Source organism: Hylaeus volcanicus, chromosome 2 (genome assembly GCF_026283585.1).
Source record: "Hylaeus volcanicus isolate JK05 chromosome 2, UHH_iyHylVolc1.0_haploid, whole genome shotgun sequence".
Classification (NCBI taxonomy): Eukaryota; Metazoa; Arthropoda; class Insecta; order Hymenoptera; family Colletidae; genus Hylaeus; species Hylaeus volcanicus.
Window position 1 is genome coordinate 32,468,851 of NC_071977.1, and position 17,006 is coordinate 32,485,856.

The 17,006-nt window shown below is 46.2% G+C and overlaps 1 protein-coding gene and 1 long non-coding RNA gene across 3 annotated transcripts in view; one reads left to right on the top strand and one right to left on the bottom strand.

Moving 5' to 3' along the window:
- Positions 1–1,372: 1,372 nt before the first annotated feature.
- The window catches only part of LOC128884804 (dorsal-ventral patterning protein Sog), a 54,521-nt gene continuing 38,887 nt past the window's right edge, over positions 1,373–17,006 (top strand). Inside the window, exons 1-2 of one of the 2 annotated variants that reach the window (XM_054138441.1) lie at positions 1,373–4,569; positions 4,840–5,388. In XM_054138441.1, the coding sequence (XP_053994416.1) occupies positions 5,259–5,388 (130 nt within the window). In that variant the 5' untranslated portion in view covers positions 1,373–4,569; positions 4,840–5,258. The remainder of the gene's footprint in view (positions 4,570–4,839; positions 5,389–17,006) is intronic. The other variant, XM_054138442.1, reaches the window with a different exon arrangement.
- Positions 8,240–11,908, bottom strand: LOC128884808 (uncharacterized). The gene is made up of 4 exons (XR_008459476.1): positions 11,247–11,908; positions 10,921–11,159; positions 9,321–9,512; positions 8,240–8,665 (listed from the first exon to the last, which is right to left on the bottom strand). It is a non-coding gene; the product is annotated as an uncharacterized LOC128884808 (long non-coding RNA).

The following is a 17,006-nucleotide window of genomic DNA, read 5'->3' on the forward strand; positions in this document are numbered from 1 at the left end:
GGAAAAAAAAACCATAACGGTATTCGTTCGATGAGTATCCTTTCGGTTTCTGTTTTTAGAGTCGAAGCAATTCGCGAGGGAAATCGAATCAGATAGAAATTTTGTTCCGGGCGCGACACCTTTTGAAGAAACACGGAAGGTCATTGGAAACGTGCATTAGTCTGGATATATATAGATTATGCGTTGATACCGCGAACTCTGCATGCGACGCCCGTACCATGGATTTGCATCGTACACGTTTAACGTCCTACGTCATTTCGACGCGTGTCGCGAATCAACGAGTCGAATGCAAAACCCACCGCGATCGCGCCTCCATTCACGGTGGCCAGCTTAGCTCATTGATGTATTCCCGTGAACGCTTATCGCCGCCCGTTCATATCCGGGAATTCCTCTTTGTAGCTCGCGCTTCTTTCGTGTAAACAGTCGTTCACGTTCCTCGCCTCCCCTTCGCGGTTCGAACGCGTCGATGTATTGTTTCGTGTCTGTGAATCACGATGTTCGATGCTGCAACGGGAGCTTCTCCGGGGATTATTTTATATCCCCGGATGCCTGTCGTGTAAATTGCCTCCAGCGGACACGAAACAATGCAAGCATGTGTTGGGTTGGAAGAAAAGATACAGACGCTGTGGACGTAGTCGGATGGCGTGCTAATTTGTCACCCTTGGAACTTTATACTGTTTCGCGTATATAAACAAACACGTATATAAATCGATACATGGATAAGTAACGTTCGTTAAATCCAATTATCGTATCTATTTCAGAAATAGACTTCTCTATGATCTTAAGAATTTATTTGTCCAGATTAGGATTAATCGAATACCGCGAAGCATGTTAATTTCATTAATTTCAATTATGCAAAATTAATTTCTTCTTGCTGAACGATCCGAACGGCACACCCTGTGCCGGAGTCTGGTATGAACCAGCCTATAAAATAACGATAATAATCGAGATGAACGCAGAGGGTGAGACGACGAAGAGCTAACAAGAAGTTACGTTCCATGCTCGTTGCTCTCCGATACCGGTGTATTCGCTGCTCAACGCCTGGCGGTGGTGGTGGTGCCGGCAGTCAGTGCGACGGTGGTGGAAATCGCGATGGTGGTGGTGTCTAAAGGTAGGGGAAGCACCCACACGCGCGGCGCGGCGCGGCGCGGTCTCGCACACCTCTTGGACGGCACAGTCATTCGCGACACCCACCACGATCGAGGTACCGTGCCACTGGCCGGACACGAGTTCCCTCGGTTAACCCCTGTTTCTTTCTCGATTTCTTTCTCCCCGCGCTCATACATCGCTGATTGCCGCGCATCACTCCTTTGCACTCCGACAATTACAGACAATCGCCAGATTCGAATACATCACTTCCACGCTGTCTGGAAATGGCCACGATTATATGATAAATTTGAAAAATGCATATTTAACATATAATACATTTGGTAACAACGATTTCATTTTCCCCGATACTGTTACGTGCGTCGCCGTATCGGCGCCAGTGGAGTGCAAAGAGGTAGATAATGGAGGAGCGCGATCCTACACGGTCATGTGCGCGGAGGGATAAAGAGTACGCGCACGTATAATGGTGTGTGTGTACGCGTGTGACTGCGAACGCGCACTCGCACGATAACGCGGTACATCAAGCACGTAAACGCAGGCGCGCGCGCGCGCGCGTGCTCGCGCACACGTTGATACCGAAGCACGGGTCCCGGGCCGTGGCAGCGTGGTCGGCTATCCCCATAAAAGCGACGGACTCGACCGGCCTGCGAACAGTTGTCATCGTTGGCTACATCGACGCAACGTGTCTCTCTTCGTGCCTAAGCGCATTTCGAGGGAGAGTCAAAGTCGAGATCGGTAAATCGTCCCTCCGTCGGAACAACCGTCCCGTTCGCTTCTCGTAACAGAGAGGCACGAAATGTCACGCGATCGCGACGACACGTACCGGGCCCGATCAGTGAATAATAGCCACGCCGCGAGCAGAATTCGAAGTTCTCGGAAAAGTCTGTCGTCAGTGGCGTAACCAACGACTCTGGTACCCGGCTGACATCTATGGTGGAACCCATAAACGGCTATGAATTTCGAATAACATTGAAAAAAAGTGGTATTTTCAATTTAAAAGAAATAACCAACGAGACGTGTGAAACGGTATTCGTTTGCAAAGCAACGTTTCCGATCCATCACCGATCAGTCGAAATTATTGTTACGAAATCAAAGGTCCTCGAATTCTGCACACATTTGGCTACACCACTGTTCGTCGTTCTTTCCCCAGTGAACGACACCGATCGTCGAATAACGAAAGTAGAATACTGGAATCGATAAGAATCGGTCTGTTAAAGATAACGCGACGCGATTATCACGAGTTGATCGTCGTCGAAATCGAGCCTCGCTACGTGCATACGCGAGTTTCGCTTGGATCGAAGATCGTGAAATCGATCTCGGTGTTTCGTCGCGCTCGAATCGACTTTGATCGCCTCTCGGGGATCCGCCACCGGCACGCGCTCGAAAACTATTATAAGAGAAGAGGAGACGAGCCGGCGATACCGCCGAGTGTAAGCGCCAGACAGAGCGACGCTTCCACGGGCAAAGACGCGCGGTCCGGTCTCTCGTCTTTCGTGTGTATACATAGGACCGTCGCGTGGACATGATCCGCCCTTGTGCAAACTCTCGTACCCTCGCCCCGATGCTGCTGTGTTACTCTTTTGCGACTCGATGCTCGTACTATGCATAAAAACATAAATCCGTTAAATTTTGCTGTCGCTTCGAGAAACTTCCCAACTTTCTGCTACGCGAACTTGAATTTATCTTTCTCGGCTATTTATTCGCGAATTAATTAACGTTCGATCCAAAGTGTAAGTAGCAGAATCTACAAAGCTATCGGATTAAAAAAATGTCAACGTGGTGAAGGGTTAGCGATAATGGGTCATCTTTAAACGATCGTAATCGTTTCGTATCCCGTCGATTGGACACCTTCGTACGGCGAACAACCTGCGCGACGCGGCCCTGTGTATACAAAAGCGGGCGCACACAGAATCGCGAGCGCGAGTGCACACCAAAAGACGAAAAAGCGATCCCGTCCGTGGCGCAAGCGCCAAAGCCAGAAGCTTTTTCGAGCGAGCCAGTGCGGAGTGCCGATGATCGGATACATCGGATTCAGTGGCGGCACGGGCGTAGAGAGCGAGTCGAGCAACAGCTTCCCACCAGTCAGTCGCTCGCGATCGGCTAGTCAGTCACGGCAGTCACGCGCCGACCGTGTCAGACGCGCACTGGCCCGTTGCTTCGCGTGGAAAGAGGCCGGCGAGGAGGCGAAGCGAACGGTGAGAAAGGATCCCCAGTGCCAAACGACCGAGCTAATCGTGAATCGCGACACCAGGAGTCGACCAGTCGTTCCGTGCACGCGCGGAAAATCGCCCACGCAGGCGCGATGCGGGATTCAACGGACCTCGAGGCTCGGTATCGTCGATGATCGATTCGACGCGAACCAACGCGACAGAGCTTAGGAGAATTCGCGAATTTCCGTGGATTCGCTCAAAGTCACGGTTAACCTTATCGTACCGTGTCGAACGTACATCGAGTCCAACCGCGAGAAACTTCATTTATGACACACGCTCCTACGAACGTTTGTTCGGAATACAAAGTGCACGCGCTATACAGAAACACGGATTGAATAACGGTGAAAACGATATTAATAAAAAGGTACACGGTAAAAAGAACAAGGAATAATAAGCAATATACGTAAAACGATCATTTCGTTAAGGGTATAAACATAAAGATAGGAATAGAGAATGGAGAAAGAATATGTGTAAACAGAGACGAAGGGACGCGAGAAACGATATATATACAAAATATACAACGCTAGGAATAGAAAGAAGATAAAATAAGCATTAAATAATACATATATAAATCATATAAGAATACAAAGGTAAAGATGAGAGTAAGAAACGAGAAGAGAAAATATGATGTGTAAATACATATGCGTGTAAACGGAGGCAGAGGGAAAAGGAGAAGCGCCAACCACGTTCGCTCTTTCGTGTCCCTCTCGTCGCCTCGTTGTGTACCGCCTTATAAAACGTGCGCGCAGTAACACGGAACGCGCGACGAACGAGGCTCTGGGCGAATAGGGGAGACGGGGAGAGAGGGAGGGGGGGGGGGAATCCTCCGTACGAACTGTGCACTCGGGAAAAGAGAGAAAGAGAGAAGGATAAATAGGCAGATCGAGAGAGGCTGGGAGAGAACGGCAGAAGGAAAGAATTGCACGATCCTGCGTGCACCTTAGGCCCGTTAAGCCGTCGGATGCGCTCGTTGGACGTGTCTCTCGAGTCGGTGCACGATACACCGTCGCGTTATCGTGCAGTAAATATTGCGGCCACGGGGCTCTACCCGGCCCGCCGATCGTTTCTAATCATTATCGTACACGCTCGCGACCCGTCGTATGTGTCGCCGTGCTCCAAGTCGATCGTGGACTACGCCGACGACCGTTGCCTCGCCGTCGTCGTCCAGAGATGGCCAGAATTATTCGAATAATCGTTATTACCATTAAACGCCTTTATCGCACACGTGGATACCGGCATACCTGTATCGAACGTGAGAATAATTTGCAATTTGAATAAAGACTCCGTAACAATTTACTCGCGACGGTTCGAACAATCGGACACGGTTATTCGGATAAGCTTTCATTCGCGTAACGTGAAACATAATTCGACCTATTTATTTATTTATTTATTTAATTATTTATTTATTTGATGTCTTCATCGCATATATACGCTTGTATAATTTAGATTGCAATTTTTATCGAACGAGTATCGCGCGAAATGTTGCTTTATCTTTAATTCGTTATTCGAAATGTTCATCTAGATAGGAATTTTGCCCATCTCGTGGTCGTTGCGAGGATCTCGATTAATCACTGCTCGAACAACAATCGTTCGGTCGCGTCGACCGGCCAAGGGTCAGAGGAGAAGAATTACGGTGATGGTGAGACCTTAACAGTGCCGTACCAGTGCAGAAAGTTTTGTGCAGTGAACGGTCGTTAATAGACCAAGTGCCGCGGCTCTCGACGACAGGGAGAGAGAAAAAGAGATAGAAATAGAAAATACAAGCGAGACAGTGAACGGGGTAAGGTGTAAGAGAGACGAAAACCGCGCTATATGCGTTGAGGCAGCGCGCGCGCGCGAACGGCCCAGGGACGAGAAAGCGAAATAGGAGATACAAGCGAGTGAGAAAGAGGGAAGAAACGAAGAGGCCGAACCGCGATAGACCGAGAAAAGCTGTCCGAGATGCGTTACCACGGCGGTTTGCTGTTGTCGACGCTGCTTATCGTCGTTTCTTACCCTTCGACGCTGCGTGCGCGCAGGGTCGTGCCCTTGATCGAAGACGACTGGGCCAGGAGGCCTCATCGTGCCGCCGGTAAGTCGCCATTGTTCGACTCTGTTGGATGCGCGTTTTTTTTCTAGTTTCGTTTCGCACGCGTGGATACCCCTCCTGATCGTTTACCACCGATCGAATCCGTGACACAGCCCGATGTCGTGGCTCGGCGTCGACGACCGTTTCACGAGGCGTCTACGGTCGTGTTTCGAGTCGCGATTTCGTCAGAATGCGAGCAGTTTCTTTTCCTTTAAAGGTTAGAGAACGCTCGAAAATACCGGGCTTCGCCGCGAGCCGAATGGCGCTTTTACGTAACGAGAGCCACGCGAAAAAGGGCGGGAATCGAACTCCCGATCGTGTGCTTTGAATAGGTGTCGCGCGACACCGACGCCGCTCTTCTCTTCTCGCAATTATTTATTCGTTTAAATGGATAGCAAGCCTACCGTTTTAAACATTCTCGTAGAAATCACGCAAACGTATCGTTATAGTTAAATTTCACTCTTATCAAACTTTAAACAAATATGACCTATGAACTAAATATTCGAAAGTTTTTCAACTAAACATGTACAACGATCTATAAACTACACATTTTTTAGAAATTTTGTTTTCCCTTTGAACACCCCGACGAAAATAATGATACGTATACGAAGAGATTCGTCTTTGTAAAATTTAACGAACAGTCGTTTCGCGAAACGTTCGATGGCAACCGAGTAAAATATGACTTCTCGTGGATGTCACGACGAGGCAGGAAGTAACGTACCGGTTCTTAAACACCTCGTACTGACCCAGATGTTAGAACGAGTTAATGGATGTGTATTGTAGTCGCATTTCTGTCGCGAAGCCATCGCGCGACGGCACTCTGTCGAGCCTCGAAAGAATTTCTACTTATTCCACTGAACCGTGAATGTTACGCAATTACAATTTTCAACGCGTTTTCTTCCGATCGCAAAACTAGACAAAACATGTGTACCAGTGTCTTTACGAAAGTACAATAGAAGTTGCGAGTAGATAAGAACTTTTCACGATCCAGTGAAAGGTGAAGAAAAAAATGTTTAATTCCACCTGGAAAACGCTTACCAAATAAACGTATAGAATTCAAGAAAAATATATAAATATATCGTTTTAGTTTATCGTTTAGTAGCTGTGCTTTTACCAGGTGTTTGAATAGTCCCGTCGGATACGTTGTGATTTATTCTTACAAAACGCTCGCACGACGCTGAACAATTTAAGCAAAAATGTTTCGAGAGGAAATGCGGTTACATAGCCGGGGATTAATTACAGTTGCTTCTAGATTACGTAGCGTAATACTTACCTTTAATAATGATCGGGTTACCAGGCGAATGAGGTATCGAATTCAGCTGTCTGGTAATCAATTTAATGGAACAACGCCAAAAAAAAATTGAACGATAACATAGGAAAAAGTTGTTGAGTCCAAGTCCATGGTTAATCGAATTCATAAGTAGATGGGGATGGTTCTGCCTCCCGTACGTAAAGAGTTACATGTATGTTACAATTTAAAACTGTTACGCATAAAAAATGATAAATTGGACATGAAAGGGTTAATGGAACGCGGCGCATTAGCGAGGGAATACGTCGTGGTCTGTTTCCATGGGTTACCGCGGTGTTATTTGTCGGTGCGAATACAAAGCATGGGCCGTGAATTACGCGTTCGTGCAGCGCGAATATGTAAACACGGTCACCGCGGTGAATGATAATATCGAGCGCTCGTACCGATCATCGCAGTGAAAATTTCGCGGTGACATTCCTTTGCAACCGCGCCTCGTAATTCTTCCACGGTAATTCTTCGCTTCGAGATAGAATTGTAGTATAGGTTTCGAGAAACTGACTCATCATCGCCACTGTTTACGTTTCTTCGGCTCGAGCGACGCGTCATATTAAACGAAAAACCCGTTGCCCGAACTTGAAAGCGATGCTACTCGCGTATCAACGTGGAAATGCGTATTTAGACGTTCCCCTATAAATCCAAAGCGATCGAGATGATTCCACGGTACGAACAATCGTGTCTAGCGTGCCAGCGCGTATGTATAATGAAACGGACAGCCGATAAATATTCCACTCGTTCGCCTCATCGACGTTCGCTACGTGTGTGGCTCGGGTCTAAATAGGTTTGGTTGGACATTCTGTTTGCGATTACCGAAGATTGCGATTTCACGAAATGGAAAACGGAGACGATACGGATTCGCGAAGAAGCGAAAGTTGTATCCACCTACTCTCGCATATCACGAATGAGGACAACCTTTGGTGTTCGGAGCTTTTACGTTGAACATGGTTAATCGGTTATACAACGACTCGCAGGGTCTTCGAAAATCGGTAATAGGTTGTTCCGAGTGGAATATTTTGTCGAATTGAAGACAATCCCGTGCAATTCGGAAGCGAGGACTATTTCTATGTAGATATTCGTCAAAGGAAACTCGGATAAAAGTAATTATAAAATAATATCGTTAACCGTGTTGTAATACGCCAATGCGTATTCAGGTTGAACGCTCTGTGGAAAGAAACTACTGGACGATGGAATTCTGTTTGTTATTGTCGTATTGTATTATTGTCTTATTATACGATGTTTGTCGCGTAATTGCGCAATGTTTTTGTAGTTTCGATTGTGAAGCGTATCTCGAGTCTTCGTCAAGAGTACGTAGAACAAGGTCGACTCGCGGAGACGTGGCGTTAATTCCTAACGAACTGGCAACTTCCTTTGCCGTCGATCCCAAATCTCCGCTGACGTCAATGCTTCGTCTAAACAAACCGAGAACTTTTTTCGCCTCTTGCTTCTCGTTTATATTTTTACAAGAATAAAAATTCCCTTTAATGAAACTCAACTTTTCGTATTTTAGATTAAAATACAATTTTTATCGATTACATGCGATAGGACTCAAAGTTTTTTTCGAATATTATCCATCGAAAATCGGCGAATACGCTGCGTGCATTTAGCTGGAACGTTCTGTGAGCGACGGAAAGCTCGCAGTATCCAGTCGCGTTAGTCGTGGACCAACGGCGAAGAGAGATCTAAGTGGTTCGTTCTTCTTCTTTATATGGGTCTAGCAGTGTCCAGTATCGTTCCCCGCCGCTCTTACCGCTCTCTTTCTCGCGCTGACCGATGCGCTCTCTCGCTGTCGTTTCAATACCTGTTTCTCGATCATTGCCTTATCTAGCACTGGCCGTTTCGCCCCGTAGAATAATCCGCCACCTCGAAAATCGTGTTTTCCGATCGTGGTCTATATCGGTATTATTCCAAAGTAGGGAATGCTCCCTTCCCTAGACGTGGCGCTATCCACTGATACGTGCAATAACGGATTTCGAACTGAAATTTCGTTACATTGTAATTAGGTAAATTTGTAGCGCCTATAGGGGAAGAATGATAAATGGTTTAATTGCAGGATCTGAACGACAAACGGCTCGTCGAGTGCTTAGATACCGTTTTATCATCGGTGACATCACATTGCAGCACTTTATTCGGTTATCGTGTAACAATAAAAACGGGAGCAACCAGATATCTAGCCGCGAAGCAAATTAACCGATGGCGTTGCCAATAATATCTAGGTCGCGTTGTTTCCATACTATATCGTAGATTTCACATTTTAGGCTAAGTCTACAAGAACGAGCGAGATAGCGTAACAGCGAACGAATCCCACGATACGTGTTCTCTACGCGGTCGAAAACTTGCGAAGCGACGACGTAATATCCTATCGCAAAGTGAATATTTTTAATAGCAAGAATGTAACATCTTGGAAAGGTAGAAAGAATGTAACATCTTGGAAAGGTAGAAAGAATGTAACGTCTGGAAGGGAAAATTCCTCTCGTGGAAAATTAGACCCCCAATAGAGTAGGAAATAAAACTGGATTAGCCGTGAATGCTGTCGTCGGCAGTTAGTCCCCATTCAAGGTATACGAGGGGAAATTCCCCGACGAACGGGCTCAGCTGGTACACAACACCTGCGCGTACCTACCCGACCTACCTTGATTGATTTCTGGTGGCCATGAGGTTAAGTGCACGGACTACCCGTCGACCCTGATCATTTCCGTGTGGATTTCCAGCTGTTGTCGGGGTCTACGGACACGTGTACACCTAGAATTTCGGTACCCTCCAGTTATTCGTCCTATTGTTCTCTGTGAACGACCGTCAAAGGTAACCAATTGCCCTTGCACCCCTGGGACACAATAAAATCAGAAATATTCGTCGAGCCTTGGCCTTTATTGGCGGTACACAGAAATATAAATATAATAAACTAAACGATGGTTAATTAAGGGAATGGGAAATACGAGAATATTTTTTTCACAATATTTCAAGTAATTTTCAATTTAATTTAATAGAATTTCGTGAAACGATCGATTGCATTCGGTCGTATGCCGTATGTGTACCGAAAGCTTAGTAATCTAATCTTAATCTCTTCTAATGTAACCTACGGTGAAGCTGATGTCTCGCGTCAAAATGCACGGTATCTTCGATACGTATTCGAACAAAGTTATCTTAAAAAAGAAAATGTTCAATTAATTTTACATGGTGACACGGTGGTAGGCGAAAACGCCGCGAAAATATTACGACACGTTCAATTATGATAAGTGAAAGGCGAGATATAGCTCTTTTACCGCCTTAAAAAAGATTATTCGTAGTCTTGTACGGTTGGTAACCCTTCCTTTGGGACGCACCTGCTTAACACAGCGTGGCCGGCGCTAATCTCAATTAGTCTTTATTGCCGGCTTGGCGACGCTGGACGACCACGAGTTTCATGTGCGACGCGGCTTAATACGCCCGCCGCGACCTCACACGTGCATTCCAGATACGCGGAGCTCCGCCGAGCCGGACGAAGAAACGCGAAACGAGACTCGTCAGGTGTAAAGACCCACCTGTACGTCCGCCTCGAGGCATTGGTGACGGTTGTTAATCAAGAATTTATCGGGAATAAATAAACTCGGGAAACGGGTAATTTAACCCCTCGAGCACAGCGACGTTCGATCTGCGCCGGTATAATCTTTGAGAGGCGGAGGGCGTATCTTTACGTTATACTCGTGTTTACGGACAGAATGTTTGCCGCCCGAAGGCAAGGTGGCGCAGGTGTCGTATGCGCAAATCTCGTTTCAATCAACGTATTGTTGCCGCGACACTGCATTTTCTTTCTTTTCTTCGATGTTCACAATATGAAATAATTACTGGTATAAAGCTTTGTAAAAAAAAGTTTTAATCTTTGTTATCTCAATGTAAATTTCGCGATATAAACGATTTCCACGTTGGGTGGGCGCGATACTTTCGCATCGATTGTATCAAAGAGGACCGAAAGCATCGGTCGGAACATTCGATATGCTTGTTTATGGTACGATTATTTATCCCGTTTACTTGGCGAATTAACCGCATCGACTAAAAATTGCGAGCGTTACACGCGAGTATTTAATCATTATTATCATCGAATCGGACGCGATCGTTAATTTGCGAATCGATTTATGAACTTCCGTAACCTTGATAACTTCCATTATAGCTTGTTCGGCTCGTCTCGGCGAGTGTTATTGCGTACAGGGTAAAAAAGTGTAGCATTCCGCGAGAGAAAAAGGAACGAAGGTCACCTTGAAGTTCCTTCTGCGTCTCTCCGTCCGCGAAGAAGCTGTTTCAGTCGCGTCGGTGTCCTCCACCCGAACGACTTCCGTGAGAATCGGTTTTTCGCTTTGCGATTCGAGCAACGAAAATATTTACGCCGCTCGGTCGAATTTTCTGCGATTATCCACGAAAGATATATGGAAATGTACATTCTAAATGGACTCGTTTCGAGGGCATCGCGTAAAGCGTTAATCGGAAATACTGCAAACTGAAATAATAGAACAAATAAAATCGTTATAATTATTCGCGAACGTTAGCTACCGGTTTTCGTAAAATACTGGGAATTATCGCGTACTAATTGGACAGGGGGGCGTGGCGAGCGTAGATGAAACACCGATCCCGGCGGTTTCTATCCAACTTCGTGGGACGAGGGAATAACCCCGTAGCGCGTGCTCAAAGGTTGCGCCTAAGGTCTCGGTGTAAATGGATCTTATTCACGTGCGGTGCGATCTCTCTCTTGCTTGGTTTGTTTAGCCGACGGCCGTCTCGTTCCCGTTCACGCTCACCGCGATTCTCGCTACATGATTCCCGGCTAATTGGCCGCAGCCACGAAGACAACGTGGCCGTTGTGCATTAAAGAAGTTTACCAAGCCAATGCGCGTTTTAAGTAGGTAAATCACGACGTTGCTACCGCGGAACGATGACGCTCAGCACGCGGGGTTAGCTCTCGTTTTGCCGTCGGCTGTTTCAGACACTCCTCGTTCACACCTCGTCGTTCGAGGCACTTGCAATTGCGTTATTAAAATTCTTGTACGCAGGATGAGTCAAACAACTTGATCCAGCTTAAATAACTGTTAAACTAATTTCAACCGATCCACGCCAGAAATATTTTTTCGATACTTGGAATAAAAAGTTGAGGTTCCGAACAGGCTAAGAACTCGGTAGACGAGGTTCTGCGGCAAGGAATTCCTCGAGGGTTGTATTGTCCGTTCCTTTTGCTCAGTCTGTTGTAACGTATCGGTATGACATCTCCGGCCGGAGCCCGCCAAGTGTTAAGTCGAGCGAATGCGCGACAGGACAATGCGATAATCCGATTTTCAATTTGTTACGTCAAACTTATTTACAACGCGGACGTTTTTCTCCGGTCCACCGCGCGCGTCGAGCGGATAATCTTTGATAGCCTGTGATGGGTAGTAGGAGGAGGCGGCAGTCGTCGGGTATTGCGTTCGTAGGGCGTTGTGTGCATCGGCGTTCCACGATGTACATTCTATTAGGTCCGTTTCAATCCCATTGTGTCGCGTTCGAATCCAATAATAGAGCGGTCGAATAAACAGGGTACGGCTCGTCCTTGATATATCGACCTCCTTACGAAAGCTCGGACGTATTTTTAATTCGCGAAATCACTTGACCGGCAAACGGCTGTTTTCTCGGGTTACAACACTCCCGTGCGCCGCGACGCCGCGTCTCGCGCTCTTGCGCGTAACACACCGTCGTCATTTGATTCGTCTAGCGACGCGTCTGGGATATTTTTTGCCACGCCGTTATATTCCTGGTGCCGTGTTTCATTTTTGTCGATGTAACGTCTGACGAGGTTCTAGAATGAATTTGCGTTTCCCTGTGACGCAACACCAATGTTCGTCAAACCGGAGGTCGCGACTTTTACGAGAAGGAATCTTTCTTTCTATTAATATATGTAGTGTTCGTCAAAGTTTAACGACTATCCAAGTATATTTTAACTAAGAAATTCAAAGAGAAATAGTAAATGAAAAGAAGGAAATTACGGCTTCCGATACGTAGCGTGAAGTGTAAATACGAGCTCACTTAAAGACAGAGAAATTAACGCTAGAGTTTGGAGGCACGACACGGTTTTCAGTGGACGCATTTGCCTTTCGCCGTGGCAGCGTATCGGCTCACGTGGCGATAGATGTTAATCACGCTACTCCACATCGCGTGGGTACGGTTAATCGCATGACAAATATATAGACATCTATATTCGCTTGGCTCGAGCCGAAGAATTTATATAGGGAGGAATGCGCGACTCAGCACACCTCAAAGGATCACACGTCGAGTCACGTGTGTTTTGCCGGGACGTGCCTCTCGATTTATGAATAGGTCTCTTTACTTGCGGCACCGGCACGTGAACGCTTTGAGGAACTATAAAAATAAAGGAAACACCGGTCCCTAGACTCGCGAATCTACGGGACAACTGACGACCGACGGATACAGATGGAGGACCGTGGTGGATTTAGCATGCTTTTTAAACGACCGAAAATAACCCAGTCAAGTTGAAGTTTGAACACTAGTAATTTAAGATACAATTATTTACTAATAAAATTATAAGTATAACTCCGATTAAATTTGTTCGACGAAACCCAATCCAAACGGAACTCTTTGAATCCAAGTTTGACGTTATGTCACGCGTTACGCATGCTATAAAATATAAAAGAAGAAATTAATATTGCGCTTTAACATATGTAACTTGATTGAGAGAAATATTCGTACCATACTTTTGGCAGTTGCTCAAGTTTAAAATTCCTTGCTAACAATTATCCAGTCAGCAGATCAGGAAACGTACAAATTATCGACGAAATAATAGCGCGGAGAAAGTGACGTTATTTGCAACAAAGTGCGGTGATATGATAAACAGAAACTGTCGCTCGATGTTTTGACTTGTCCGAATACTTCGGAAACACGATATCTCGTGCTTGTTTATTTTAAGAAATCCGTCCCCGCGAAGTATGGTGCATGCATGCACCTCTGCTAAGCGGTCGGCCATTAAAACAATTGACCGCCGGCTCCGTAGCATCGGACGATTTGGAAGTTCTGTGAAAAGATCGCAGCTTGATCCCCTTGTGTGTTTGTCGTTAGCGATTCTTGCTTTTCCCGTCGCGGCAGAGATTTCTCTAAAGCCAAGATAGCTGTTAGCGGTTTTCTTTCTTTCTCCCTCTGTTGCTCTTTCTCGCGAGAAAGGCTGCATCGCCGAGTAGAGGACCACGCGTATATTTAGACGGGCTGCAGACACAAAACGACTTACCACCCCACCTTCCCTTCTCTTCTCTTCTCTTCTGTTCTCTTCGTTCTTCTCTTCGTTCTTCTCTTCTCTTCTCTTCGTTCTTCTCTTCGTTCTTCTCTTCTCCCCTTTCTGCACCCGATCTTTCTGCGTGCGAGCGAGCGCTTACTTTTTTTCGTTTTACTTTCCTGGCTGTTATTGAATACAACCTAGGGGAGGCGTATCGCCATCGGTCAAAACTCGACCTCTGCGGCTTTTTCTATGCTTCTCGATGTTTTGACGCGTCGTAGGTACAAAAAAGCGAAGGACGACTCTGGCTTTCTCGCTGCTCGAGACGAATAAAATCGTTAAATAAAATGAACGAAAAGGTTTGGCTAGAGCAAAGGAACCGACGCAGAGGAATAGTAACGCGCGCAAGTTTGCGAGTTTCTCGATGAGCTCTGATTGAAATGAATTACTTAAAACAATTTACAAGCGACACGAGTATGAGAAGAGTTAAAATATGCTCTATTTATCATGCTGAAATACAGCGCGTAGACAACGAATGGTCCGTAAAGGAATTCAGTGCTGTCGTAGCAGTTGGCAATAATGATGTTTCGAGAGATTCTCCGAAATGATACCGCTAGCTGGCGTTCCAAGGTGACCTTAAGGATTGATTCGAGAACGTTGAATATTATCTAGAGTAAATAGAATTATGCAACCAGCAACGATGAAAGTGAGATTTCGTTAACAGATTTATAACCATTCGTTCATATACGAACATAATGCTATCTGATTAATGATTGGATCATACTAACCGGACAGGGCACGGCAGGATACACAAAATAGGCTGTCCGCTCGCATTACCGTCGTGCACCGTTTAGGTGTGGTTTGCATTTAACGCTGTTCTCCTTGACTTGAAATTAAATTGAAATTTTCATCGGTGCAGTTCCTCGATAGATTTTTAATTGTTTTATTTCGAGGAATTTTCGAGGGTTCATTTTCCGATAAATAACGCGTAGTTGTATAGGTCGAAAGCTCTCCGCGGTTCTAAAAGTCACCCAAGACGTGCGTGGATGTTTGTTGTTTGTTTTCTTTTTTTTTTTGCTTTGGGCCGGTCCGACGCGCGACCGGCAAAGGACGAGAGGGTTCGTGTCGCGAGAAAGGAACGGCTGAAGTAAGGTGCGGGTTAAGGGAAAGGGAGGGACACAACTCGTTCAGACTTCATGAATCTAAAATTACGAAGGCGTTTATTTGTCGGTTTTGCTCTTTTACAACGCGCATGCTTCCAAGGTCACCAGACGCAACGAAACGAGATTCCACGTTACGTATGTGCGGCATGCGCCGCGCGTACACGCACCGAGCGACGTGTGCATTAACGCTCGCAGGACCTGCTCTAGAGCTGGGGACTACACGTCGAATTTTTCTGTATTCGTAGAATATAGTCGTCTGTCGCGTCGAGAGGCTTAAAAAATGGTCGAGGTTCACCTATTCGTTTACTGTTGGTAGCAAAGCAACGATCTCCTGACGTAACATTTTGGTAAGGTCTAACGTCCTCGTATGAATAGTTAGTCACCTGTTCGTTTTAGTTGATCGATCGGCGAGCTGTGACTCGCGCGTGCAACTCTGCGTAAAGACAATTGTCTCCGCTATGCCTTCCTACGTTTCTTTCCTTCTCAGACGCGACTAGTCTCCCCTTTCTCCGAGTTCCTTTACCTCCCGTCTCGAGTCGCGAAATTTCTTTCCGGTTGGCAGCGTTGCGCGCTCTGGCGCCGCGGATGAGTGAATCTTCGCTTCGCCTCCTTCCTCGTGAAAGGACGGCCAAGTCGCACGCGGTACCGCGGCGAAACAGGACTCGCGTTCTCTTTCATGGAAGAAACCCTGCTGTAAAGCGACCGCGGCAGTGTAAACGCCTCGGATAAACAGCACGTGCACGCGACGCGTTGAAACGCGAGGCGCACGGCAACCAACGCCAGGAGATAAACAAGATTTGTCAGGTTAACCCTCGTGAAAGTATCCGTTCTTTTTTTTTTTCTAGGCAAGTTTTAGGTGGTCGTTACTTTTACACGAATTTAACAGGAATTTTAGACAAGGTATACATGTGTCTTTTTCTTTGCACTCGTATATATTCTATTTCAGTTTTATTAAAATTCTCGACGCGAAACGATCGACGTATTTATTCTAGAAAACACACTCGCCTAACGCCTACGGTACATCTTTGATATGCAAAACTGCATCTTCCGAGGCGACTCGCGACGTTCGTGGCGCCTCGGATCGCGGTAGGCCTGTATGTCACTGTTTCCTTTTTTGTCAATCGGACAAGGCGATTTCTCCCGGAGAAAAGTCGTCACAACGAACAGACGGGAAAGTCTGCAGTCCAATCGCGGACTGGATTCCTGTTGCCAGACGAAACAAAAATACACCCGCCTGCAAAAGTCAAGCGAGTCTTGTGAATTTCACGTTAAGCTGGTGTCTATAAAATGTCGTTTATTTCTAAAATGAAAACTTCGCGGCATGGCAACAGATAACAGAAGTTCAACTATATTCAACCATCGGTCGCTGTACGTTAATTCTATAGAGGCTAGAGAGAAGGATTTATTACGATAATAGATGAGTAAGGAAGATGAAGTCTTGTAGCTGTAAGAGAAAGAAAACGGTTATAGGTTAGAGTGTATATTGTTAGATTTGCGATAGTCTACGGTACCAAAGTTAGATAATAGATGGACAGGTAATTACTATAATCGAAACGAAGAGAATTTTAAATTAGAGTCCGACCCTTAAACGGTTTCTTTTCGAGACGCTGTACGTAACAAGAACGGCACGATAAACGCACGCTTTGCGTTACGTTCGACGAATTTAATTGCGAGTCGAGACGACAATGACGCCGACCAGTCGACATTGTATGCAGAGTCGCGAGTAATTGAGCCGGAAAGGGGTGCCGTCAATTTCGCCTAAGTACCGGGAGAAATTGGTCGAGAGAAGAGAGTCAGTCCGTCAGCCGTCGGCCGTCGGCCGTCGGCGCGTCGCGGTTGGGAGAAATTGCGGACAACGTTCGCGTCGTCTCGTATTCAACGTGTCGGACTTGGAATGACACGGCTACGAACCCTTTCACGGACGGCCGTAAGT